Consider the following 26,058-nt stretch of genomic DNA (forward strand, 5'->3'; position numbering starts at 1 on the left):
GATGAAATAGCTGTCATGTTTTTAAGTATAGAATTTCAGTTTTGAAAGGATCCTTCTTAGATACAAAAGTTAAGCCTTCTTTTGTTGTGATTTAATAAATAAAAGATTAGTAGATATCAAAATTTCAATTATGACCACTTAATCTAACCCTTGGTTCTAGATGGCTTGCATTTTAAAAAATAATTTCACCTTAAATTAACACTGGATGTTCATAAATCAAAATTTAAAAAGTTTCCCAGTGGGCTGGAGGTATAGCTCAGTGGTAGAGCACTTGCCTAACATGTGCTAAACCATGGGTTTCATCCAGAGTGTTTCAGTCTGGATAAAATGGAATAAGGACATTCTGTCTGCTCAACCCTGTTTCTCCCATGGAATGATGCTATCAACCCAGGCAGAATCCATGAAGCAGCCATTTAAGGACTGTAGCAGGCAGACTAATAGACTCTATTGCCTTTGCAACTTGTTTTATAAGCTGCCATGTTTGAGGGGCCTATAAAGACTGGGGGAAAGCCAACAAGGATCTAATTAAGGTCCTCAGTCAAACAGATTATGAGGGACTGAATCCTGCCGACAACCACGAGCTTAGAAGTGGATCCCTCCCAGTCAAGCCTTCAGATGGCTATAGTCCAGCCAACTCCCTTAACTGCAGCAACTCAAAAAAGATCCTAAAGGTGCCCAAGCAAACTAGACCTGGGTTCCTACACTGCAGAAACTATGAGAGCATAAAAGTATATTGTTTTAAGTCACTAAAATTTTTGTTAATCTGTTACATAGCAATAAATAAGCAACATGAGGACTCCAAAAAGTAAATAGTAGAAGGTAGAGTAAAAGAACATCAGAGTTTGAAGTACTGCTGAAGTGGTAGTAAGTTTACATTTTTTTCCCCTTCAGTTCAAGGAAGCAGAAATTCAAATTAAAACCACAATAAGATATCACTATTCACCTGTAGCATGCTTAAATTAAGGGGAAAAAATACTAATAATACTTAATGCTGGCTAGAATGGAAAGCAACTAGAAATCTAATACCTTGTTAGCAGAAATGCAAAGTGGTATAGCTTCTCTGAAAAAGAATTCAATAGTTTCTTATAAAGTTGAATATATGCTTACCATATGACAGCAATCCTACTCCTGGATAGTTACTCTAGAGAAATGGATTTCTCTGTTTACACAAAAACCTATATACAGGTTCACAGGGTAAATACGGAAAACAGTCCAGATGTCCTTCAATGAGTGAATGGATACATAAACTGTGGGACATTCACACAATGGAATACTATGTAATAATAAAAATAAATGAACTGCTGATACACACAAGCTGAATAGATCTCAAAGGTATTATACTGAATGAAAGAAGACATGCTTAAAAGGTTAGACATTTCTATAACATTTCCAAAAAGACAAAACTATAGTGATGGAGAACTGATTGGTGGCTCTCAAAGGATTTATGGTTAGGGGAGGAGAGATGACTATATCTGATTATGGTGATAGTTACACTAATCTATCTGTTAAAATTCACAGAACTATAATACAAAAGCAATTGTTTTGTATGCTAATTTTTTAAAAATTTTTTTTAGTTGTAGATGGACACAATATCTTATTTATTTATTTTTATGTGGTGCTGAGGATCGAACCAAGTGCCTCACACATGCCAAGCAAATGCTCTACCACTGAGCTACAGCCCCAGCCCTTGTATGATAATCTTAAAGTGTCTTTTTTTTTTTTTTTAACTTCATAGAGCTAGCTCTGGTTTAGTGTCTTTAGGTCTATAGATACTAGAATCCCTATAGGCTGACTTTGACTACCAATGACCTTCCTAAATCACAACCAGCAGCAATATCTTCTGCTATAAGCTCAGAGTACTAAGGAAAACACTTGCTCTTTCCTCTGTCTTCTGTTTTAATTTTCTATTCATGGGCAAAACTCAAAAACAGAGGTCCCAATCAGAAGGTGCTGCCCATCCATTCTTTACTCAACAGATACTTGCTGAGCATGTTCCAGCTACAAGGCAAGGAAATAATGATGAATAATTATGATTCATTCCCCTACCAGGTTCACAGTATGATGAAGAACATAAGCATATACACAAATAATTTCAAGACAGGAGATATAGACTCAGAAATATGCTCACATACTACTGGAGTCCAGAAAAAAAATAGCTTTACCTGAGAAAGCCAGGAAATATTTCATAAGGCATATAAGGCAAAGAAAGTCATCCTTGGAAACACTAGAGCATTTTATATTTTTGGAATGTTTCCTGAAATGGGGGACAGAGGATGTATAGAGCAGAGGTTGGAGATATAAACCTGGAGAGGTAGGTTATTACCAACTGTGAATATTCTTATAAATCACAACAAAGAATTTGGACTTTAACCTATCAATCAGGGAAGGTAATTCCAAAATGTTTATTGGGCTGGGGCAGATAATAGAAATGAAAAAAAAAATCAGCCTGGGTAGAAACTATGGGACACTATGGAGAGTTTTTATCTAAATGAGGCAGCTGCTACTTAATGGTAGCTCGCTCAGGCTGCCATCTAGAGATCCTGGCCCATTGTTGCCTGATGCAATCTTCCAAGAGAATCTAAACATGTTTTATGTATGATCTTATTTTTAAATGTTTGCAAGAGTATATTTCAGTAAATTTAAGATGCTATCGATTACAAGGTACATCATTATTTTATGAACTAGACATAAAATAACCACCACTAATGAAACTGTGGCACTCTGACAATTTTAAAACATATCACCCAATCAGAAATGCTAAAATGTGGGAAGGAAAATGTGCCTCTTAGAATCAATGAAATATAGTAACTCTCATTTTCTCAAAACATTGCATGGATTCAGTATGAAGCCATCAGATTGCAAATTCTGTTTAATTGAAAGGAAGCCTGAAGGTAATCAGATGAGATTCAAGCTGTAGTAAGTTCTCTGTGGGGCTGTATGGTGATAAATTGAGAAAAAGCTGGCAACAGAATACTAATGGGAGTTTCCCACAATAATCTAGGTGATAGATGGTAAGGGCTGAATTAAAAATCAGAGCAGTCGGAATGGAGAAGAGGGAAGAACCAAATATCCAATAATTTAATGTAACAACTCCTACAAGTCTCAGTCTGGGCATGGGGAGTGAGGGAGATACAGTCATTAAGGAGGATTCCAAGGTTTCCAGTTCAAAAAAACAGATGGATTGTTTACTCAACAATACTTACTGGGTATGTACCATGTGCCAAGCACTCTGCTAGGTGCTGGGGGTACAGTGGTGTACCAGACAGACATAGTCCATGCCTTCTTGTAATTAACAGTTTAGGAGGTAATGCCATTGAATGCAGTAGGGTATTAAAGGATACAAGAATAGCACACAAAGAGAGACTATCATGTTTATGGTGGAGAAAATAACAGTTGGGGTATGCTAAATTTGAGTGACTGTGAAATCTCACTATTGAAATGTCTCATAGGCAGTAGAAGCCTGGGTTTAGAGCCCAGGAAATAAATCAGGTCTGGAGAGTCAGATTAAGAAAGCCATCAAGTTACCAATAATAGCTGAAGTGATTAGAGAAGATAAAACAGCCAGGGAGAGCTCAGAGGGTAAGAAGGCCATAGGAGCAAAAGCAGAACACTGGAGAACTGAGACATTAAAGATAATGAGAAGAGGAAGACGCAAACGAGGAGGCCAACAAAGAAGCAATTTGGAAAGTAAGAGGCTGAGGAAAACGGGGATCTTTAAATCAAGAGACTCTCATTACCATGTAATCCACATCTGCCTTTACATATAATTCCACACAAAAGTAATTTATTTTGGTAATATACAATTCAGATTTTCAAAGTCTATGGATATTTTGCATGAACTCCAAATAAGTTTATCAGAACTCCTCCTTATTTAGAGAGCTATGATATTTTTAAGTATAGCCACAATCTGTTCCTTTATCTTGTAAGCACTTGGATTTTATATGTATCTCAGTTTGACATCTAGCATATGAGTCAATGGCAGAGTGATGGTAATTCCTTATTTCTTCATATTTTCCTTCTGCATGAGCTATAGCCTACCATTTCAAGACAAAAGTAAAACTAAGAATATATGTTGATGCAAGGACCTCTCGTGTCAAAGTACTGGGCATTGGGCAAAATGGATCTAGGCAACACAATGAAGAAGGCACATTATAAGATCATGAGGTTCTTGACCCAGATCCCTGTAACAGGTGAACCCATGATGTGGAAAGATACTCTGGTCCTGCACTCTTATTCAGAAATCTCCAATTTATAGGAGAGGAAAACCAGGCCTAGAGTAGTTAGGTGGCCTCCCCAAAATCAGTCTTGTGACTGGCAGCTAGTACTCTTCATTACGTCAAGGTGGCCTGACTCTATCCTGCATATAAAAATAATAATAATAATAATAATAATAATAATAAATGTCATACATTAAACAAAGTCCACAAAAGTTGGGCCAAACAAATCAAACAGGAAGCAAGTTAACTTTCAACCTTATAGTCTCATGAACTCACTCACTGCATCTAGCCCATTAAGTGCTCTTACCCTTCCCTCTAGGTTTTATCAGTTCTACACAAGCTCAGAAAAACAGATCATCTTCCTAGATCTTCATTTTTCTGGTTGCTGAATCTTTAAGCCTGACCTGCAGGCTCAGGACACAACCCATCGTCACCCTTATAGGTCTTACTTAAAGAGGTTCCCTTAGCTTCATCTGGAATTTTTCAGAAGTAGATTCTAGAATGATTCTTCAATAGGTTGTCTTGGTAACAACAATGTAAGATGCAAATATGCTAGTACCTGCTAAATGAAGGTGGGCAACACAGCCCCAATGAGATAAACCACTTTTTGCTTTTTAAAAGGTAGATTCTAGGTACTTCAAGTTTTCTTTTGGCCACAACCACCTCCCCGTTAACTATTTGTATGTTCATGAATATAGAAAATAAAAAATAATTTGTTTCTTAGAAGAATGTCAAGACTATTAGCTAAAACAAGGCCTAAGAAAGATTCATGGCTTTCTTTTCAAAACCCTCTTTTGGGGCTGGGGATGTAGCTCAAGTGGTAGCATACTAGCCTGGCATGCGTGAGGCCCTGGGTTCCATTCTCAGCACCAAATAAAAATTTTTTAAAAAGATATTGTGTCCATCTAAAACTAAAAAATTAAATATTTTTTTTAAAAACTCTTTACCATTGTCTTAAATGAGATAGTAAGCTTATGGTGAAGTCTTTGGGAAAGTTTTTAAAGCATTTTCTTCTAGAGCACTTATTCTTGTCTTGGTTTCATCCATATATTCATTCAACAAATATCTTGAGCATCTATTATATGTTGGGTACTGCTCTATACCCTGGGAATATGTCAATTAATAAAACTGACAAGTCCCTTCCCACTTGAAATTTACAGCCTGGTAGGGAAAATAGATACATACATACATACATATACACACACACACATACACACATATAAAATAATCATAAAAAATAAATGTGAAATTATAAAGGACAAGTATGTGTATTGTGAGAGTAAGTCAGAAAATCAAGCAAAGAGTTCTCTAAGGAAGTCTTCTTTGAACCTGACATCTGGAGGATGAACAGGATTAATTAGGTGAAGATGTTGATAGAAGGATGGAGTCAAGTACACACTTAAGCTTAGGCTTCTGACATGGAGTAGATAAATGGAGTCTATGATTTGAGGCCTTTCAAAGGAGAATCTAGGTTTAATAAGGTCTTAGTTTACTGAAGTTGAAGTTCTTATTTTTACTAGTAAAAATAATGTTACTACCAAACACAACAAATCTATTACTACCAAACACAACTCCTATTTTTACTTAGAAAAAGTACACAATCTTAGCTAGGTATGGTGGTGTATGCCTTTAATCCCAGGGACTTGGTAGGCTGAGGCAGAAGGATCACACGTTGGAGGCCAGCCTCAGCAATCTAGCAAGGTCCTAAGCAACTTGGTGAGAACTTGTCTCAAAATTAAAAAGGACTGGGGATGTAGCTCACTGGAGCACCCCTAGGTTCAAACCTCAATACCATAAACCAAAAAAAGTACATAATCTGTGAGTCTTTTACAATTCATTTACATGAAACTGTCTTAAAAAGTAATTTTTACACTTTAGTGTGCTTATAAATCACAAAACCCTGAGCCCGATTCTTATTCTGATTCAGTAGGTCTGGGGTTGGGCCTGGGACTTTGTATTTAGCTCTCCCGGGTGATGTGAAACATACTTTGGCACTTTTCTACAACCTAGTACAGGTTTTCATTTTGCTTAATCTTTTTCAATTCATTCTTTCATGACTTTTTTTTTTTTTTTTGGCAGTGCCAGAGATTGAACCCAGGAGTACTCTGTCACTGAGCTACATCCCCAGGCTTGTTTCATGAATTTTGAAGTCAAACTATATTCTACAATGTCCTTGTGATTTTATGGTCTACACTCAGTAATATCACCAAAACAATGTTGTGATATACAAATAAAGCAAGGCTATAAGCTAAAGCTTTCAAATATTTGGAAAGAATGAGAAAAATAACTATTATAAGCAAACTGAGATATTTATAATAAAACAAAATGTCACTAATATACCCAGTGAGGTGAACTGTTATTCTTACCTAGTGAAAAGGCCAATTTACAAAAAAAGTAACATAAATCAATCTGATGTAACTCATTAAAATAAATGTTTATGTCTTATGACTCTTTTTTTTTAAACTAATATATTTACTTTCTTTTTTTTAAGAGAGAGTGAGAGAGGAGAGAGAACTTTTAATACTTATTTTTTTAGTTCACGGCGGACACAACATCTTTGTTGGTATGTGGTGCTGAGGATCGAACCCGGGCCGCATGCATGCCAGGCGAGCACGCTACCGCTTGAGCCACATCCCCAGCCCTCTTATGACTCTTTAACAAGTTAATGACAGCTATTTGTAATTAACATTTTCATTTTCTGATAAAGCTCTAGATTTTATGTTATGTGAGATAAAAATCACCTCCCTTTCAAATCTGTTACTACCAAACACAACTCCTATTGAAATGCCACGTTCCTTCTGGTGTGGCTGCTTAAAAAGAACACTATGGAAACAAGTTGGTTAGAGATCAAATATTTTTCTAGATTATTTTTCCTGATAAGGTCATAAAGTTTATATAGGGCCTAGAGCAAAATACTGTCATTTTTTAAAATTAAAAATTAAGTCCTCTGTGCACATTAATAATAGGAAGATTATGAAAGGGAACCAGGCTAGGCTCCCTTGCAGTTAAGGGTGATCATGTGGCATAGTTCTGACCATTGAGCTATAACCAGAAATCTACTGCTAAGGCTTCCAGAAAACACATTTCCTGATAAAAAGGAAAAAGTCTCAGCTGACAGGAGCCTTTTCCTCTTTGCCCTTCCCCCATTCTGCCTGGAAACAGAACACAATGCTGGGAAGAGGGGCAGCCATCTTGTGAGCATTAGGAAAAAAGCCTCACACTGACAATGATAACAGGAAGATGGAAGGATAAGCCTGAGACATGGATAGCAAGGTGAAGCTGATTATTTCCTGGCTTTTTATTATGTGGGATTAAAAAAAAAAATCTTCCATGTTAAGCACCTGCTATTTCGTTTATTTTATTATATGCAACCAAACATATTCTCTAACCAATATACTTGTAAGGTGGTTTGAATTGTGCCTGGCTCATAGTATTCAATACATGTTACTAGCAGTTGTTGCTGTTATTATTTGGCCAACATAATTCTTGCTAACCAGGTGGCCAGCAAATATTCCCTTAACCTCCTTATAATAGAACCTCAATTTTCCTTTTTGTAATTAACCATCTCTAAATTTTCAGGCATATGTTTTGCATGGGACTGACCACTCCCCCACACACTCTTAAGTGTGGACCCTGACTTAAGCCAATTAGCATAGCACGCTTCCCAAGCAACAGTGACTGTTCAGGAGTAGGTATATCCTCTTCTGTTAGCAAAAGAGCACTTGAGGGGCATTTAGCTCAAGACAGACAATGTGAGTGAATCTCAGGGCTTCTGAAGAGAGCACTGGTACAGAAACTCACCTTTCTCCCAAGAGTGTGGTGCTGGGAGCAATGCTGCCCCTATGAGGAGAGCCTATCTAGAAGGTGAACTTGATACATAGAGAAGGGCAAACAAAAAGGTCAGGGATATGGAGCTGGAGCTGGAGCTTTCTATCATAAATCTCAATCAAATCTTACCTTGGGAATTTTCAAACCAGATTTCTTTGAAACTAATTTTGTTAACTCTATTTAAATGGGATCTTCTGTCACTTGCAATTATAAGATTCTTTCTGATAGTGTTAAATGAAAAAAAATACATAATTTTAACAAATGGACCACCTAGAGGGGAACTTTCCAAACTCTGGTCTAGTGCATCTGTTTAATAAAATCTACAAACACAATATAAATTTATACCCAAATCATCTTTTCAAAAGAAAAAAACAGCAATAGCAGTGGTGCATGCCTACAATCCCAGTAACTCAGGAGCCTGATGCGAGATCGCACCCTAGCAAGACACTGTCTCAAAAAATAAAAAGGGCTGGGGATGTAGTTCAGTGGTAAAGCACCCCTGAATTCAATCCCTAGTACCAAAGGGGGAAAAAAAGAAAAAATAAGAAGCAATAAAAACCACAACCAATTTGTAATTGTGTAAATTCATTCAAGTTTCTCTTCCAAAAGAAAAAAAATCAGCTAGTTCAAAGTGTTTTGTTTTTGTTTTGTAAACATGTCCTGGAGAACTCCATTAAGAGTAGATGAGCATCTGGGTTTTAGAATGACTACTGGACCCAGAGGCTGATGCTGGAAACCTGACTAATATTGAAATAATATTCACAGACAGTTGTCATGGCAGCCTGCTCATTCTGCACAAAATAGAACCCACTGCATTTTAACAGGATTTAGCAAAGAAAAACTGCTAGTCTGCAGACAGCCTCTAACTGAGTTAAACAACCTACTGATTGGTTTTGGTTTTATTATTGTACACAGCCTTCAGACTGCACCCTAATTGTATCAAAAAGATCCCAAATACTTAAAAATACACATATAATTTTGGTCTGACACCTGCACCACTCTTGAAATCTTTCCATCAGTTCTACAGAGAACAGCTTAGAGGCAGATCTGACATTGTGCGCAGTTGGAATCGACACAGAAATCTAAATAAGACAGTAAGTGTTGTGGAAGGAGAAGGAATAGCTCATTTCATTGGCTGCCATCAGATGTTGTCTTTTAAGTGGGGTGCTACAGAAGTGGGGAGTACCCAATTGTTCTATGCTCATTTACATAGTCCTGGGTGAGCGACCTTAGAAACTAGAGGCATCTCAAGTAAAAGAGAAAGGGAGAATGACAAAGTATTTCAAGCTGATCAGTTTCTTTCTGGAGTGGCTCTCTCTAAAAAATCCAATCTTACTGAATTTGATTATGGGTGATTTTGATAGCTGGTCTTGAGAAAAACATCACACAGAGGCCTTCATTATTAGCCCCCACTCCCATCTGCCTTCTTCTCTTTCAAATTTCTTTAAGGGAAAGGAAACATGGTCCTAATTAAAATCCAATACATCCTACATTAGGAAAACCACATCAAGTCATTATCTTCCATTAAGATCTTAGAACAAGATCTTAGAACAATTTATTCCTTAACTACGTTCTTTAAACTTGAAATGAGGCCATGTCATATCCTTTTTAAAAAACTCCCACACTGCCCAACACTATGATTCTAGACATTGTAGGCATGGACTGGAACATAGAGCAATCCTTCAACAGCTGGTGGGCAGATTAAAAACATTGTCAAAAGGATGTAAGAGACAGACACAGATGAAAAATATGGAGAAGTTAAAATCAATAGGGTTTGTATTTTCCCTCATATAACTGAAACTCCCACTAATCTGTGGTTTTAAAAATTAGGAATTTTAACTGGGTATAGTGGTACATGCCTGTAATCACATTCCAGAGAATGGGGTATGAGGATAGCAAATTGGAGATCAGCCTGGGCAACTTCGTGAGACCTTGTCTCAAAGTGAAAATGAAAAAGGCTGGGGATGAGGCTCGGTGGTAGAGTGCTTGCCCAGCATGCTCAAGGCCCTGGGTTTGATCCCCAGGATCACAAAAAAAAAAAAAAAAAAAAAAAAAAAGCGGGGGGGGGGGTTTCACATGCAACAAAGAATCTGATAGTAGGAAATCCAGATTCTTTGCAGCTTTCTTCACAACTATCAACTCATGGTCACAAAACAGCTGATTTACCTCTAGCATCACATGCACATTGGTAGACAGAAAGTGAAGATTTATAGTCAAAATGGAACATACCACTTAAAGGAACTTCCTTTTAAAGAAATAGTTTTGGAAGCCCACCTATTTTCATACCTCCTATTGAACAGAATCATGTCACACCATCTCTCCTAGCAGTTAATGGACCTGGGAAATCAAGCTGTTTTAGTGGGACACATTGCAAAATCAAACATAAGGCAGTGTAGTGCAGAGGTTAAACGCAGCTTATGGTGCCAGATGGCCTGGGTATAAAACCCTGCTCTGATATACACAGTGGCATATGCCTGTAATCCCAGCTACTCAATAGGCTGAGGCAGGAGGATTACAAATTCAAGGCCAGCCTGGGCAATTTAGTGAGAGTCTGTCTCAAAATAAAAAATAAAAGGGGTTGGGGATGTAGCTCAGTGGTAGAATGCCCCTGGGTTTCATCCTCAGTATCACCATCCAAAAAAAAAAAAAAACTCTTATCCAGCTGTATGACTCAGTCAAGTTATCTAATTATTCTGTAAACTAAACATCATAGTACCCTTGTCATAGTGTTCTTATGAGTAGACCCTAATACATAGCAAGCACTACACAAGTGCTGCTGATTCTTTTTATTATTGAGGAATAGAAGAATGCATATTGGATGTGCAATTAGCAGTATCTATTACTGTGCCACATATGAGCAAATGTCTTGCCATATTTGAGAACTGCTGGGAACCCAAAACCTTATCCTACCAAAAGTGGCTATTCTCATGACCATTGGCTATATGCCCATTTATTATGAACTGAGAACCAAAAGTTTCATTTGTCTAAGCCAGGACACCACTGTTAATCACTGTGCTGATGCTCATCCATTTTAGATACATATCATTAGGACTCTTTTTTTTAATATTTTTTAGTTGTTGATGGACCTAGATGATATTATTTTATTTATTTGTATGTGGTGCTGAGAATCGAACCCAGTGCCTCACACATGCTAGGCAGGTGCTCTACCACTGAGCCACAACCCCAGCCCTCATTAGGACTCTCTCTGTTACAAGTGTCAGTTAACCCATTCCAGCTGGCCTAAGCAGAACTGGGAATCTATTCCTCAAATAGCTGAAGGGTCAGTAGGTATATTCACAGAATGACTTGGTTGAGGACTTAAACAATAACACTCCATTACTCTATTTCTCAACTCAAATCTCTTGGTGTTGGCTCCATTCTCAGGCCTCAGAGGTAGTGGATATTTTTCATGTTTTATGGTCATCCACTAATTTCAAATCCTCTTCCCTGTTTGGTAATTCTTCTCATTTGACTCCTTACCTCCTCAAAGTAGAAAACAAACAAACAAAAAAATCTGCTTCTCCAGCCTCTCCTGCAAGAACACAGGCACTTAAACCAAGAACTGCCTGAGTTTTCAATCCAGAAGAGGGCAACATGAAGAAGAGGGGTTACAAAAGTCATATTCTGACAAGGTTAATAGCAGAGGTGTCCCAGTTTTCAGAGACAGCAGTGGTAAAGATTCTGCACTCCATCACTGATTGGAGTTGCTAAATTTATACTTAGAGGAATCAATAGTGGGAAGCTGCCTTAGTGTAGTCCTTTAGTGAGATGTGAATATTGTTTCTAGCTTTAGAATCACCAAGGCCTTCTCAGAGATCCTGAGAACTACCTAATATCCTTCAATAAACTCATTTTCTTCTTAACCTAGTAGGAATGTTGAAGCAGCCTAGATGATATTATGCTAAACAATCCAAAATCTTAGTGGTTTACTTTTTACTTATATTTCATGGCCAGTGCAAGTGGGCTACAGTTGTGTAACACACAGTCTTCCAACTCAGACTCAGGTCAACCTGTCTCTGGGACACTGCTGGCCTCACAGGGAATGGAAAAAGAGAAGTAGCAAACCATACTGGCCCTTACACTTTTGCTGGTAAGTGACACACATCAGTTTTTGTTCACATTCAAGTGGTCAAAGCAATTCACTTGATCAAGCAAGCGTATCAGTGGGGCAATGCTATAAGAATCCTACATGGGTGGGGTTAGGACATGCTTACTATGCATGAGGCCCTGGATTCAATCCCCAGCACACACACAAAAGCAACAACCAAAAACTACTTTGAACAAAAGGGGTTCTGTTGTATACAATTAAGAGCACTGCCTAATACAATGCAATAGTAAGATGACAGCAGAACGTTCAGCCTGTGGATCATCTCACATTCAAGTCCAGGTTGAACAAGAAAATGCCTCTTCTCAGGAATTCATGCAAAAGCTCAAGGATTCGCTATAATTGGAACTGAGTGACCTGGCTTGAGTCACCCCCCAATACTGACAAATTTATTCTAGATGTATTTACTAAGAATTTAGTAGATCCTAGTAATAACTATTTGGGCTCTATGGAGTATAGCAGCAAACAAAACCAAACCCATGCCCTCATAGAGCTTTCATTCTAGCTGAGGATGAAGAAAGACAATCAACAAAATAAGTAAACATCTAAAAATTTAGTTGGTGCTCTGTGCTACCAAGAAAAATAAGCAGGAAAAGGAGATATTGAGTTTCTAGGGTGAATGGAAAGGAATAATAGCAATTTTAAAGGAAATCAGGAGGGCTAGGGTTGTGGCTCAGTGGTAGAGTGCTCGACTTGCATGTGTGAGGCATTAGGTTCGATCTTCAGCACCACACAGAAATAAATAAATAAATTTACTGTGTCCATCTACAACTAAAAAAAAAATTAAAATGGAATCAGGAAAGGACCCACTGAGAAATTATTTGGGTAAATACTTGAATGAGGTGAGAAGACAAACAATGGGGTGATCTAAGGGAAGAATATTCAAGGCTCGGTAAACAGTAGGTATAAAGGCCCAGAAGCAGGAGAGGCCTAGTTTATTTTAAGAACAACAAGCAGGCAAGGGTGGCTGGAATGGAATAAAAGAAAAGGCAGAGTAATAGGATATATAATCAGAATGATAATGGGTGAGGAGTTCAGGTCAGGTAGGGCCCTGAAGGTCACTGTAAGGCTTGGCTTTTATTCTAGTTAAGGTAGAGAGCCAGTGAAGGGTTTTTGCACAAAGGATTGACAAGATTTTACTCAGATTTTAAAAGGACTCTCTGGCTACTACGTGAATTGTCTGTAGGAAGAAAAGCACAGAGGCTGGGCAGCCAGGATATGGGACTATTGGCAATGATCCAGGAAAAATGGGATAGTGGCTTTGATTAGATGATAGCAAGGGAGACTGTAGAAAGCCATTACATTCTAGATGGATTTGGAAGATGGAGCCAATATGATTTGCTAGTGAGATTACATCTGGGTTATGAGAAAAAGAGAAGAATCTAGTATGATTCTAATGTTTAGGTGTAAATAACTGGAAAGGTGAAGTTACCATTATCTGAGATAAGGCAGTCTGAAAGAGGAGCAGGTTTAGAGAGTAGAGATAAGGAGTTTAGATGCAGACATAATGGGTTTAAGATTCCTATTAGACATCTAAATGGAGATATTGAATATGCAGTTTTGGAGAAAAGTCTGGACTAGAGATATACATTTGGAATAAATAGATGGTATTTAAAGCCATTAGATTGAATGAGGTCATTGGGGGTTAAGAATGAAGTTTAAGGAAAATAGCTATGTTCAAAGGACAAAGAGATAAAAGTGTTTCAAAAACAAGGGTGATTGACTGAAATGCTGCTAATAGTCTGGGATGGTGATGCATACCTATAATCCCAGCTATTCAGAAGATTGAAGCAGGAGGATCACAAATTGGAGGCCAGCCTCAGCAACTTAGCTAGACCCTGTCTCAAAATAAAAAATAAAACAGGCTGGGGATATAGCTCAGTGGTGGATATAGCTCAGTACTGGTCTCAATATCCAGTATCACACACAAAAAAAAGAAAAGAAATTTTACTAGTAGATCAAATAAGATGATGAAAGAGGACTATTCTGTGTAGCAATTTGGAAGTCCCTGGTGATATGGACTAGAGGAATGGTACAAGCAAGTGCCAGTGCAGGGAACAGAACTGAAAAGAGCACCAAAAACAAGCAGCAGATTTTTCCTATAAAAGAGAGCAGAAAAATAGAAATAGCTAGAGGAGAAATGGGATTAAGAGATTACTTGTTGGCTGGGGTTGTGGCTCCATGGTAGAGCACTTGCCTAGCATGTGTGAAGCACTGGGTTTGATCCTCAGCACCATGTATAAATAAATAAAGGTCCATCAATAACTAATAAAAATATTTTTTAAAAAGAGATTAGGTCTGTGTGCCAACGGGAGTGATCCAATATGGGGTGTGGGGGGGGTTTATATAGAAGAGTAGGAAATTTTTGTAGTGAGTTCCTAGAGTATGCAAGAGTAGGTGGGCAAGAGCAGGAACTAGAAATGCAAATTTAGAACAGGGTTTCTCAACTGGGTGCTGCTGACATTTGAGGCCAGGTAATTCTTTGTTGTGGGGAACTCTTCTGTGCATTGCAGGATATAAAGTAGTGTCCTTTGTTTTTATCCACTAGAAGCCAATAGCACCCCCTCCAAGTCACAATAAACAAAAATATCTCCAGACATTGCCAAATAGCCCCCACAAGATTTTGCTCCCTCTAGCAGACATTTTGGGTTGTCACAACTGGTATTCATATGGGGGTGCCACAGGTATTTACTGACTGGAGGCCAAGGATGCTGCAAAACATCCTACCATACACAGGACAGCCCACACAAGGGGGTTACGCAGTCACAACCCACAGAGCTGTGATAGAGACACCCTGAACTAAAGGAATAAGAGAAGTATGAAGCCACAGATACTGACAGGTGGGTTTCTGTGGACGTTCTCTTCTGATTGCTTTCATTTTTATTTTATCCACTGAAATAGAAAGCATGGTAATAAGCTATAACCCAGATTGGGAGAGGAGGTACAGGAGGTTGAGGAAGAAAAGATATGAAACTATACCGTAGGAGGTAAAAAATAAATGGCCACGAGAAGTGGTCATGAAACTGGGCTGCAGAGCTCACCTGAGGCAAGTAGTGGTGAATTTGATGTGAAACCAGTCGGCCTGGATATGGGTTTTTCTTGACCCATATCCAGAAGCACAGAAAGGAGAGTTTCATTTAACAGATTGTGGTTTTGCCAGCAAGTATAAGGAAGCAATGAGGGGGCAAACAAGTGTGTGATAAAAATGACCACAGAATTTGAGCCAAGTAAGAAGACAGAGGGAGAGATATATGAAGAAGAGAAGTATGAAGCCATAGACACAGACATTCTGTGGACATTCTCTTCTGATTGCTTCCATTTTTACTATCCACTGAAATAGAAAGCATGGTAATAAGCTGTAACCCAGGTTGGGAGAGGAGGTACAGGAGGTTGAAGGAGACTGTGAAAAGGTAGGTGACAAAAACCAACAAATATTAGACTGGGGACGTAGCTCAGTGGTAGAGTGCTTGTCTAGCATGCAGTAGGCCCCAGTTTCCATCCCCTGCAAAACACACACACACACACACACACACACACACACACACAAAATGTCTATCACAATAGGATAGTTTCAAGGTATTTTGAATATATTGAGCTGAAAAGAAAGTGAGCTCTGCCAGAGTAAGGTAATGACTGACTTTCCCTAATAAATACTCAATACTCACTGAAGGACTGAGTACAACAGTTTCTAAATGATATCAGGTAAAGTAGGCTTCTTAACTAAATTCAATGTTTGGGACCACAATTTCTTTGGTCAAGTTACCTCTATCAGTGAAGCCAAAAACTGGTGAAACAACACTAAACACCTGAGAAATCAGTGAACTCAAAGTCTGAAGTGGCTTCTGGTCTTCATGTATTAGTTTGCTCATGTATTTTTCTTATACTTGTTCAAATGCACGAGGGTATATCTGGGTGTGTCAGGCCTCACAAATCTGACTAAACAGAAGTGCAAGGCAAAGCTGACCATCTGAAGCATTATCCCTCTCAACGGTTTGAAGGTAAAAGTCATCAATAGTTGTTTCTAACAGACTATGGTTCCTACTTTTGAGGATTTTCTTTAAAAATTACAAAACAAAAAAACAAACGGTATCCACTTCCTCACTAGCATGCATACAAAATAAATGCCACTCTTAGGGCAATAAACATGTAGTCTTTATAGGCTTGGGCCTTGCACAATCAGATATCAGTAGGCTTAATATAAACCAAGGCCTGCTACTCACCAGCTGAAAGGTAACAGGAAAGGCATTCCAACTCAACATAACTTCTTCATTGAAAAATGGTGATAGTAATACTTACCATGGTTACCTCATAGGGCTCCTGGCCAGGAATGTATGTGAAAGTGCTTTGTAAGCCATATTGTACTATCCTAATAATAGACTTTGTCACTACACTCCAGAGGGGCAGGAAGAATGGAACTAAAGTCTCCCTTCTGGCCATAATGGAGAAAAGAAACAAAAGGGTTTGTTGTTGTTTTGTTTTTTACTAAAGGCAGAAACCTGTGTTGAATGCATTTAGAGGGGCAGCTTTTTTTCTACATGGATTTTAAGTATGGGAATTTGGTCAAAGCTTGCAGTTGGCAAACAGAAAGCTGAAGGGAAAGCAAAGCATTCCCTGGAGATACAAACCAACACAAAACTAGTGGGTACAATTTTAGGGCCAATTCTTGGCAACCTTGTTTTGGACTGATAGGGGCTTGGAAACAGACGGGACATACTTACGGAGTTCCCCAGCAGTCATTACAGCTCATTAACTAGCAGGAAACATGGAGCTTTTATGAATTCATTCTCCAGTTAGTGGCTGGCCACTCATGGTCATCTGAAGGCTCACACTCTAGGCAACAAGTACTCAAGAGGCCTTCTGAAATATATCAACAAAAAGGAAGACTGTAAGGAGACCCTGTAAAGAATATTACAGGAAACTGAGGACACAGGAAAACTGGGTTCTAGATAAACCAGGCACTAGCTGCAAGCTTGACTCTAATTAGTTCTATGGGGTAAAAAATTCATAGGGCAAATAACTGCCTCCATTCTTCTACATGGTAAATGGGGATAATATTTAGAGCCAGAGGGGAAAGTAGCAGTATTGCACAGAGGAAAAGATTGAGACTTGGAAGGTGAATTGGCTGGCTCAAGAGTATACAGCTGGTGAGTGGCTACAAACAAAACTAAAATCCAGATCATGACCCCCACGTGGTGTTCATTCCACCCACCTGTATCTTCCACGGGCTTTCTCAGGAAAACAGGAGTTGGTTGAAGGGAATTGCTTTCCTATCATCAGTATCATTTCTTCATCATCCTGCCAGCCTCCGAGGAAGACGCCAGGGAAAAGAACACCTGCCACCTACAGCTCAAATCCACCAGGGTGCTTAAGATGGGTTTTCAGGGTTGCAGGTGGTGAGCAATCTTATGATGGCGTGAAGATCCACCCAGAAGCCCAGGAGAAGGCAAAATGACACTAACAATGAAAAGCAAGAAGTGAGACCATGTGGGAAACCATGTGGGAGTCCTTTGAGGCGAAGGATCGCAGCATCTTACTGGGACCATAGTCCTAGAAACACAGCTGTAGGGTCAGGAACTGCCATCTGCAATCCCACAAGGCCCCCACACTGGATTTAATGCTTTACTGTCAAGGTTTGAAAATCTTCCTAACTTATAAAAAAGGGACCTGGCATTTTCATCTTACAGTGGGCACCTGAAATCATGCTTCAGGTGGCCTGTCTACACCAGCGCCACCCCTGACCCTAACCCAAAGGGACCGAAGGCAAGGCTTTCGGTTTTCAGCCCCTCTGCGGCTTTGAAAAGGGAGGAATGCTGGGATGAGGTTAGAGGAGAGTAACAGGCCCGTACCCTAGGGCAAGGAGCCCACTAACTAACCAGTGGCCTTTTTCAACCCAGGCACAATAGACGCCGTCATAAAAATGGCGCCCCACCTCCGAGACCCGCGCTGCCAACTCTTTAGCTCCTGTCCTCCCTGCTCCTGCCTCAGTGTCTCCAAAGCTGCCGGAAGCGGCAACAATGTGACTTCTGACGGGGCAAGTCAGTCGGGTCACCCAGGCTCAGTTTGCCTGTGGGGGAAAATGGGAAAGTACCAGTCCTTCACGAGTTCTGCGAAGCTGCCAGAAGGAGCAGTGCCCCAGCAGGGCGCACTTCTGCCCGTCGGACCACCTTGCCGACGCTTCGGCTGAAGGAAAGTTTGGGGACAGGTAATTAGGGGGCCAGCATTCTCGGCGAGGAAGGGACCGAGTCCCGGCTTAGCCCTGGTTACAAGCGGCCGAAAGTCTGAGGTGCTGAGCGGCTGAAGCAGCTCAAATTCCGAAGCTGCCGGCGAGGATCCAGAAGCTAATCTTGTGCCTCGGGGGCGGGGCGGAACCACGGCGGAGGGGCGGGGTTCCGGGGGGGTGGGGGAGGCACTGGGTTTGATGTGACTATGAATAGACAACTAACGCTCCAAGCCTGCGTGGAGGTTCCATAGTGTAGTGGTTATCACGTCTGCTTTACACGCAGAAGGTCCTGGGTTCGAGCCCCAGTGGAACCATAACTAGTAGGAAGTTCTTGATTTTTATATCCATTGAGCATTCTGGCTAAAAAAAAAAAACGAAACAAAATAACTAACATCCCCTAAAAAAAAAACAGTTTCTCCTTATCCTTTATTCGTTTAAAATTTTTTTGACACTCTTTCATCACAGAAACGAAATGACAACCTCTCAAATTCCTCAAGATCGCGGCTGCAGTTGCCAGACTCGCGAAATAGCAGAGGGTGAAGGCGGCGCGGAGCCGTGGTCTCTGCTGGACCCTATCCGACCTCTCCTGGTACTCTTGGGCGCGGCGCTTTCCCTGGAGCCAGGACAGGCCGGCTCCACACAAAACCTCCAACTAAAAATGTAACAGTAAAGCAGCGATTTGACTGCAGTTGAATTATTAAAGGTTGATTATGATTATGATTGAAGGTTTAATATTTCGGTCAACTTTAAAATACAAAGCAGGGGGACAATATAGTCCTTATGTTTTTAAGACAGCAGTGGGATTAATGGAATACACATTCATCTGTTTAATGGATCCACATATAGTATAGAATAAAAGCCAGTTCTATAGACATCCAGTAAGTGCCTATTGAATGGCCAAACATTTGCCTAGTTGCTTTTGTGCTCCTCTTTAATATTTCATTACTGTTTCCTTTACGGGGTGGGGAGAGGTGTTTTGTTGTGTAGTGTTGTGTTTTGTTTTGTTTTTGACCTTTCTCATTTTTGATAAAATGAATAAGGGAAAGGTGTCTGAGCCTTGGGTACTGAGGATGTGGGCTACAGGTGGGATGGTGATGGCAAAGAACTAAAAGAGGAAGGGAAAACTGTGTTTTTCTCAGCATTTTCCCACATAGTTCTGCTTATACAGTACATACATTCGTTACTTTTTTGTAATTCCAGTATAACATGATTGTCCCTGTCATTAACAATCAACTCAATTCTCCTTTAAAATGCCCATCTTAACCATTAAGTATACAGTTTTTATGTACTATTCACATTGGTATGTTAAGCCTATTCACGTTGTTGTGAAACAGATCAGCATCTTTTCACTTTGCAAAACTGAAACTCTACACCCATCAAGGGAGTGGTTACTTCATTTTTCCTTCCATCAATTTTTTAGGAGTGCTGGGAAATATGAACCCTGGGCTAAGCACACATGCTACCATTGAGCCACACCTGGAGCTCCTTATCAACCCGGTTCTTAATGGCTATGTAACAATGATAGGTAAGTATGGCAGGCACTGTTCTAAGTGTTCTGTTTGGTTTTGCTATACTGGGGATCAATTCTAGGGTCCTGCACCTGCTAAAGCAAAGCTCTACCACTAGACCACCCCCTACCTAGTCTATTCTAAGTACTTTGTATATATCATCACTCCCCACTACCACCCTTACTGGAAATTGAACCCATGGCACTCCACCACTGATTTATATCCCCAGTTCTATCCCCAGTTCTTATATCCCCAGTTCTTTTTATTTTGAAACAAGGCCTCACTAAGCTGCTGAAACTGGCCTCAAACTTGTGATCCTCCTGCCTCAGCCTCCTGAATAGTTAGGATTACAAATGAACACCACCAGATATTATTCCATTTAAGCCAAAATAACTGTATGAATGAAGCATTATTATCACAGCAAATGGTAGAACTGGGATTTGCATCCAGTGTAGTTTGGAAATCCATGTTCTTAACCCTCCCAGCTTTACTACCTTTCCTAATTTGCTTAACCAGTCCCCTAACCTTGCACACTTTGATTGTTTTCAGTTTTATTATTATAAGTAACACAGCATTAAACATCTTTGTGTGTAACTGTCTCCCCCACCAAATTTAGTATTTTCCTGAGTGAATAGTATGAACATGACACCAAGTTGCTTTGTGAGAGGTGATTCAGTGGCATTTTCATACCACTCAAGAATGTTAGGACTTATTTGGCAGAAAATTGCTCAAGGTCACCCACTAGAAGACAATAACAGAGAACAGATGAAGAGCTGAGTCTTAGGATTCTAGTTTTCATTTCCCTCCATTCCTTCCCTTAACATTTAAAGATAGAATAAAACCAGTATCTTCCTTGTTAAACCAACCTCAGTTGACATTAGTATTGTCTCTGAGACTTCCTTTGTTGAGGCAGGTAACTATGTGGGTTAACTTGATGGGACTCAGCCAAAACCTAAGAACTAAATGGAATAAGATGCTTAATGAGGCTGGTGCTCAAGTTAATCTCCTCCTCCTGGGCAAGCTCCCCACTTCAGGAAGGTAGAGCTGCCGCCAAGGACAAGGGAAAAATGCCACGCAAGATAGAAGGCTTCTTGTTATTACTTCTCTTTGGCTATGAAGGTATGTGCGATTCAGCCATTGGCATGTTTAATAATACATAATAATACAATTTAATTTATAATATAGTTGATAAATAGAAATACAACCTGAATAATACAAAATCACTAATTAACAACACATGTTCATTAAGGTGTTATTAATGAACAACAGTTGTCTTTGTGTTGAATATGATTGTCATTGTCTTGCCACTGGCTTGCTTCTGTTTTTTTTTTTTTCTTTTTTGATACTGGGGATTGAACCCAGTGGTGCTTTGCCACTGAGCTACATCCCCAACCCTTTCTATTTTTTATTTGGAGACAGTCTCCCTAAATTATCGAGGCTGGCCTCAAACTTGCCATCTTCCTGCTTCAGCTTTCCAAGTTGCTGTGATTATAGGCGTGTGCCACCATGCCCAGCTTGCCTCTGGCTCTCTGGTTCTATGAGGAGCCTTCTAAAGTTCAAAGGATGTTTAAAATCCAATAGAAAGAAGAAAGGCTCTCTTGGGTTGGGGCTGGGGCTCAGCGGTAGAGCACTCGCCTTGGACATGCGGGACCCTAGGTTCGATCCTCAGCACCACATAAAAATAAATAAGTGAAATGAAGGTATTGTGTCCAACTACAACTAAAAAATAAATACTAAAAAAAAAAAAAAAGTAGAAAGGGTCTCAGATATTGTATAAAGTAGCTACAAATTGCAATGATTAATGAAAGGCATTCTATACTCTAGAATAGTTTTAGGAATCATAGTGTGATTTTAGAATTTTAATCTTCCAAACTGGTATGCTAGGGTAGAGGAGGATGCTATTAATAATTCTGCTGGGACAACAGGTGTAAATCAGGACTGTCCTGAGCAAATTGGGACGTAAGGTCACCCTAGTTTAAATATGGATTAACATAACACGTCAAGTACCACTGGAATCTAATAAAAAGCATAATCCAACTGAGAGATAAGAAACCCCAAAGACTCAGTACACTCCATCATTTTAAAATTTCTTAATGTAGCCCTGGTTGGGGTGATGTGCTTAAACAAGAAAAAAAAAAAAAAAGAACTAAAGTCAAGTCTCTAAAATGTCATCCAATTGAACTTTTAAATTCTCTCTCAATCTTAGAAATATTACTCTCATCTCTCTCTCAATTCTGAAGTAGCCATCCACTCAGAACTCCTTGTCGGGTTCATTTGGATAATAGAAACTGAATGTCTTCTTTGCAGTCATTGTGTATTTGCGAGTTTTATAGGAAATAAAGAAGGAGGGCAGAGAGGGGGAGATCCCTCTTCTCTGCAAGTGACCTGGTAGACAGACAAGATGAAACACACAAGAAGCATCGGGATTCCTGGCTGACATTTTCCTTCCTACTCTTTCACTGTATTTTATTGATAGAGAATCCACTTTCATGAATCCCCAGTCTTGTGACTTTTGTTATTTAGTCACATTTCTCAGTATTTGGAAAGACTTGAGAAAACATAATCCCAAAGTCATTTTGAAAACCCCAAGATATATTTCTTTCTTTTTTTAAAATATTTTTTTTAGTTGTTAGTGGGCCTTTATTTCTTTTTATGTGGTGCTGAGAATCGAACCCAGTGCCTCACACATGCCAAGCAAGTGCTGTACCACTGAGCCACAGCCACAGCCCCCCCCCCGCAAGATATATTTCTAAATAGGGATTGTTTTAACCAATTTTCTGTTGCAAGGGTTTTTCCTCCTTGCAATTCAGAGGCAGCAACTTGTTCCAATAACTTTCATTCCTTGGTACCTAGCATAAAACCTAGGGCTCTGTGCGTGCAAGGCAAATGCTCTACCACTGAGCTACATCCCCCTTGTCCCAGTAATTCTTAATGCTTTAAGATGCTTTGGGGATTTTGTTTTTCTTTTACTCCTCGCTCTTTGCTCAACAAGATCTGAGTCGAGGATTAGATCCAAATACTTAGGATTCTCAGACATCCATGGGGCTCACCCTTAGATTTCTCCTTTTCATGGTTGGCATTGAGATTCATTTGTTTCTCTGTCCAAGAACCCATGCTTGAGTATGTGTTGTGGGCAAACATTTTGAAAGAACTTGACATGCCGGGCTGATTCTTGTGGCTTTCACAGTGCTGAGTCTGACAACCCTGCTTCATGACCCCCAAATGCGAAGAAGTCCTCTAAAAGTTTACCAATACATTTTAAAATTAGGTCTGGATATCAATAATAAAATGGGAGGTACAAAGATAACACTCCATCTCATTCTATTACTTACCAATTTTTATTCAGGGGTGGGGAACTCCAGAAATGTCCAGGAAAGAGCAGAGATACCATCTGTCCAGGTGGAAGGGAATGCGGTCAGGTGGGAAGGCTTACCCACCTAACTCAGGCCCGCCATCCTCACACCACCTGGAAGGAAACCAGCCAGCCAAAAATGACCAGCATGGTTTGACAACCTCCCGTGTGCTCTCTCCTGAGCCAGAGGGATACTCCAAGAGACAGGAAAAATACAGGACACAATTACTGTCCTAAATCGGTTTAGAATCCAGATGGAGATATGGCCAACACACAGAGAAAAGATGTATTCCATTGCACAACTAGGAACCCAAAGACAACGATTCCTTATCTAATGTACTCTTTGCTGTTTCTGTTGTTCCACGGTGGTGGCTCCTTTATGTAGTGAAATGAGGTCAATGGATTGACTCTGCTTATGCACTGGATGAAGGTTCATTTGGGAATGCACACATCCTCATAGTAAGGCCCCATCTATATCATAGAACTGTCAGGATTCTTTTTATCTTCCATTGCACATTTTGGATTCTATGCCAATATGATTTTTAAAACATCTATCCTATTAAAACACATTAGTCCATGACTTGGTCATGCTTATTGTATAAAAACAACAACAAAGCTCTCCAGCTCCATCTTCCATATGAATGTGTCCCCTTTGCTGGTATGCCAGCCATCAGAAATTGCAGATTTTTGTGAAAAGCAGCTTTATTGAGATGTAATTTGCATACCAGTAAAGTCATTCTTTTAGGGCTGGGGCTATAGGTCCGTGATAAAGTGCTTGTGTGAGGCACTGGGTTTGATTCTCAGCACTACATATAAATTAATAAAATAAAGGTCCATTGACAACTAAAAAATATTTTTTAAAAACTTCATCCTTTGTAGGGTGTAATTCTATCATTTTTAATATGTTTACAGATTTGTGACACACACATTCTAATTTTAGAGCATTTTCATCACCCCAAACATTAACCAATCACTCCCCAGTCTCCAATTTCCCCCAGCCTTTGGCAACCATAAATCTACTTTGTCTCTAGACATTTGCCTCTTCTGGATATTACATTAAAATGGAATGGTGCGACATGTGGTCTTTTTGTCTTTTGCTTAGCATATGTCTTTAAGGTTCATATGTGTTGAAGCATGAACAATAATAGAATTACATATGAATATGCCTGTTGCTGAAAATAGTAACACATTCACACTAGGAGCAATTTCCTTCTTTCTTCTTCCCAAGAGGAACATTAATGCAGCTGACTGTGTTTCTCCTGTGTCTTATTCTTGTTTCTCAAATAGAATAGAAGCTGGTTACAGGCAGTTTTTATCATTCACAGTTTTATGCTTTTCTCCTTACTTTCTTGTTTCCATGGGAAAGGATGCTCTGTATTTAGTGATACCCAATCAAAGAAACTAAAATAGTCTATGTGTGTCTCTAAACGTACTCTTTTTCCCTTGCAAGGGATTTTTGGAGAAATAGGCATGCCTTTCTTGAATTTTCTTGCTGTAGGAACAAGACTTTCCCGAGTGGAGTGGCCCTTGGGGCAAAAAGGGTACAGTGAGCTCATATTGTACAAATCAAAGATGGGCAAGTGGCAGACATCTCACATAATGTGGGAGAATCACAAAAACAATCGAGTAGGCAGAAAAATATGCAACTACATAATCAAAATCTTTTACTATGTTCCTATTAAAGGCTGATTTTTTTTTTCTCATTCCAACAATGTTGTTTTCTGGTAGGATAATTGTTATAGTCAAAAAATGCTTTTGCTCTTATTCTTTAGCTTTTATTTTTTTGGTGATTAAATCACTTAGGGGGGGGTGCTGCAGCAGCCAGTCGCTGCTCCCTTGGTGAAAGTGTTTCCTGTAAAATGCTTGTTGTTCCTTCTCTCTCTGCTCATTTCCATAAGGATCTGGCACCTCAGAATCTCAGGCTGCCTACAGACAAAAGCTTTCTGGGGAGGGAACCCTGGGAGGAAAGAAAGGCAAGGAACCAACCCAAAATCTGCTGGAGCACAGGAACTGACTGTGAATGCAGGCCTCTTTTCAGGCCTTGTCCTCACCACAGGTAGACTGAAGCTGAGTCCCCCTCCACCTCCAACACCAGTCTTCCTTTTCGCCTTCGGCTTCATTTCTGCAAAATGTGGAAACGGCTCCAGTACCTGCCAGTGAACATGGAGGAATACAAAAGTCCCTGAAAGCCATATTAAGACTCATTTGAACCCTGGGTTTGCTTAACTGTAGCTGAATAGACCCTCTTCAGTGACAGATGTGCCTTTGAAATTGATTTAGTTAATAAAGCCACAACATCAGTGACCATCACCTCTCACCTTTGGTCCCTCCAAAAGAGAGTCTTGATTATTATTATTATTATTTTTGATACCGGGGATTAAACCAAGGGTACTTAACCATTGAGCCACATCCCCAGCCCCCCCCCCCCTTTTTTGTGTGTGACACAGTCTTGCTAAATTTTTCAGGGCCTCACTAAATTGCTGAGGCTGGCTTTGAACTTGAGATCCTCCTACCTCAGCCTCCAAAATGGCTGGATTACAGAGCCACTAGGATTATAGGAGTGCACCCCAACACCCAGCCACACCCAGCATCTCTTGAAGATGAGGGTTGAGCAGAGTACCTCCTGGATTCACAACCCCCAAGTCAACCAGATGCTAATTGCTCATTTACTCTGTATTTGTTGATGGCAAACTATGAGACTGAGGTTATGTGCTTATGTAGACATTAACTCTGAAAAGCACAGAGCATCACCCTGCCTTTCTGCACTTCCCCCTGATCTCCAAAAGCTTGTATCTAGCTGTTCACTCAATCTTAACATCTGGGTGTTC

The 26,058-nt window shown here is 39.8% G+C and overlaps 2 protein-coding genes, 1 long non-coding RNA gene and 1 other non-coding gene across 10 annotated transcripts in view; 3 read left to right on the forward strand and 1 right to left on the reverse strand.

Annotated features, from left to right (window-relative positions):
• Positions 1-18,509, reverse strand: part of Ppef1 (protein phosphatase with EF-hand domain 1) — a 127,066-nt gene extending 108,557 nt beyond the window's left edge. For 6 of the 7 annotated variants that reach the window (XM_078035073.1, XM_078035071.1, XM_078035072.1 and 3 more), the window contains exons 1-3: positions 18,239-18,509; positions 17,360-17,604; positions 16,869-17,007 (exon numbers count right to left, since the gene is read on the reverse strand). The gene's annotated coding sequence lies outside the window, so the exon portion shown is untranslated. Of the gene's footprint in view, positions 1-16,868; positions 17,008-17,359; positions 17,605-18,079; positions 18,211-18,238 lie in introns of those variants that run through there. The other variant, XM_021720738.3, reaches the window with a different exon arrangement.
• Positions 18,216-19,090, forward strand: LOC144371788 (uncharacterized). The gene is made up of 2 exons (XR_013431901.1): positions 18,216-18,352; positions 18,836-19,090. It is a non-coding gene; the product is annotated as an uncharacterized LOC144371788 (long non-coding RNA).
• Positions 18,612-18,684, forward strand: Trnav-uac (transfer RNA valine (anticodon UAC)). Its single transcript has one exon. It is a non-coding gene; the product is annotated as a tRNA-Val (tRNA).
• A 1,753-nt stretch (positions 19,091-20,843) lies between the features above and the next one.
• Rs1 (retinoschisin 1) overlaps positions 20,844-26,058 on the forward strand; it is a 33,665-nt gene continuing 28,450 nt past the window's right edge. Inside the window, exon 1 of the mRNA XM_005341137.4 lies at positions 20,844-20,997. Coding sequence (XP_005341194.4) covers positions 20,859-20,997 — 139 coding nt within the window. The 5' untranslated portion in view covers positions 20,844-20,858. The remainder of the gene's footprint in view (positions 20,998-26,058) is intronic.

This window comes from Ictidomys tridecemlineatus, chromosome X (genome assembly GCF_052094955.1).
Source record: "Ictidomys tridecemlineatus isolate mIctTri1 chromosome X, mIctTri1.hap1, whole genome shotgun sequence".
Lineage (NCBI taxonomy): Eukaryota > Metazoa > Chordata > Mammalia > Rodentia > Sciuridae > Ictidomys > Ictidomys tridecemlineatus.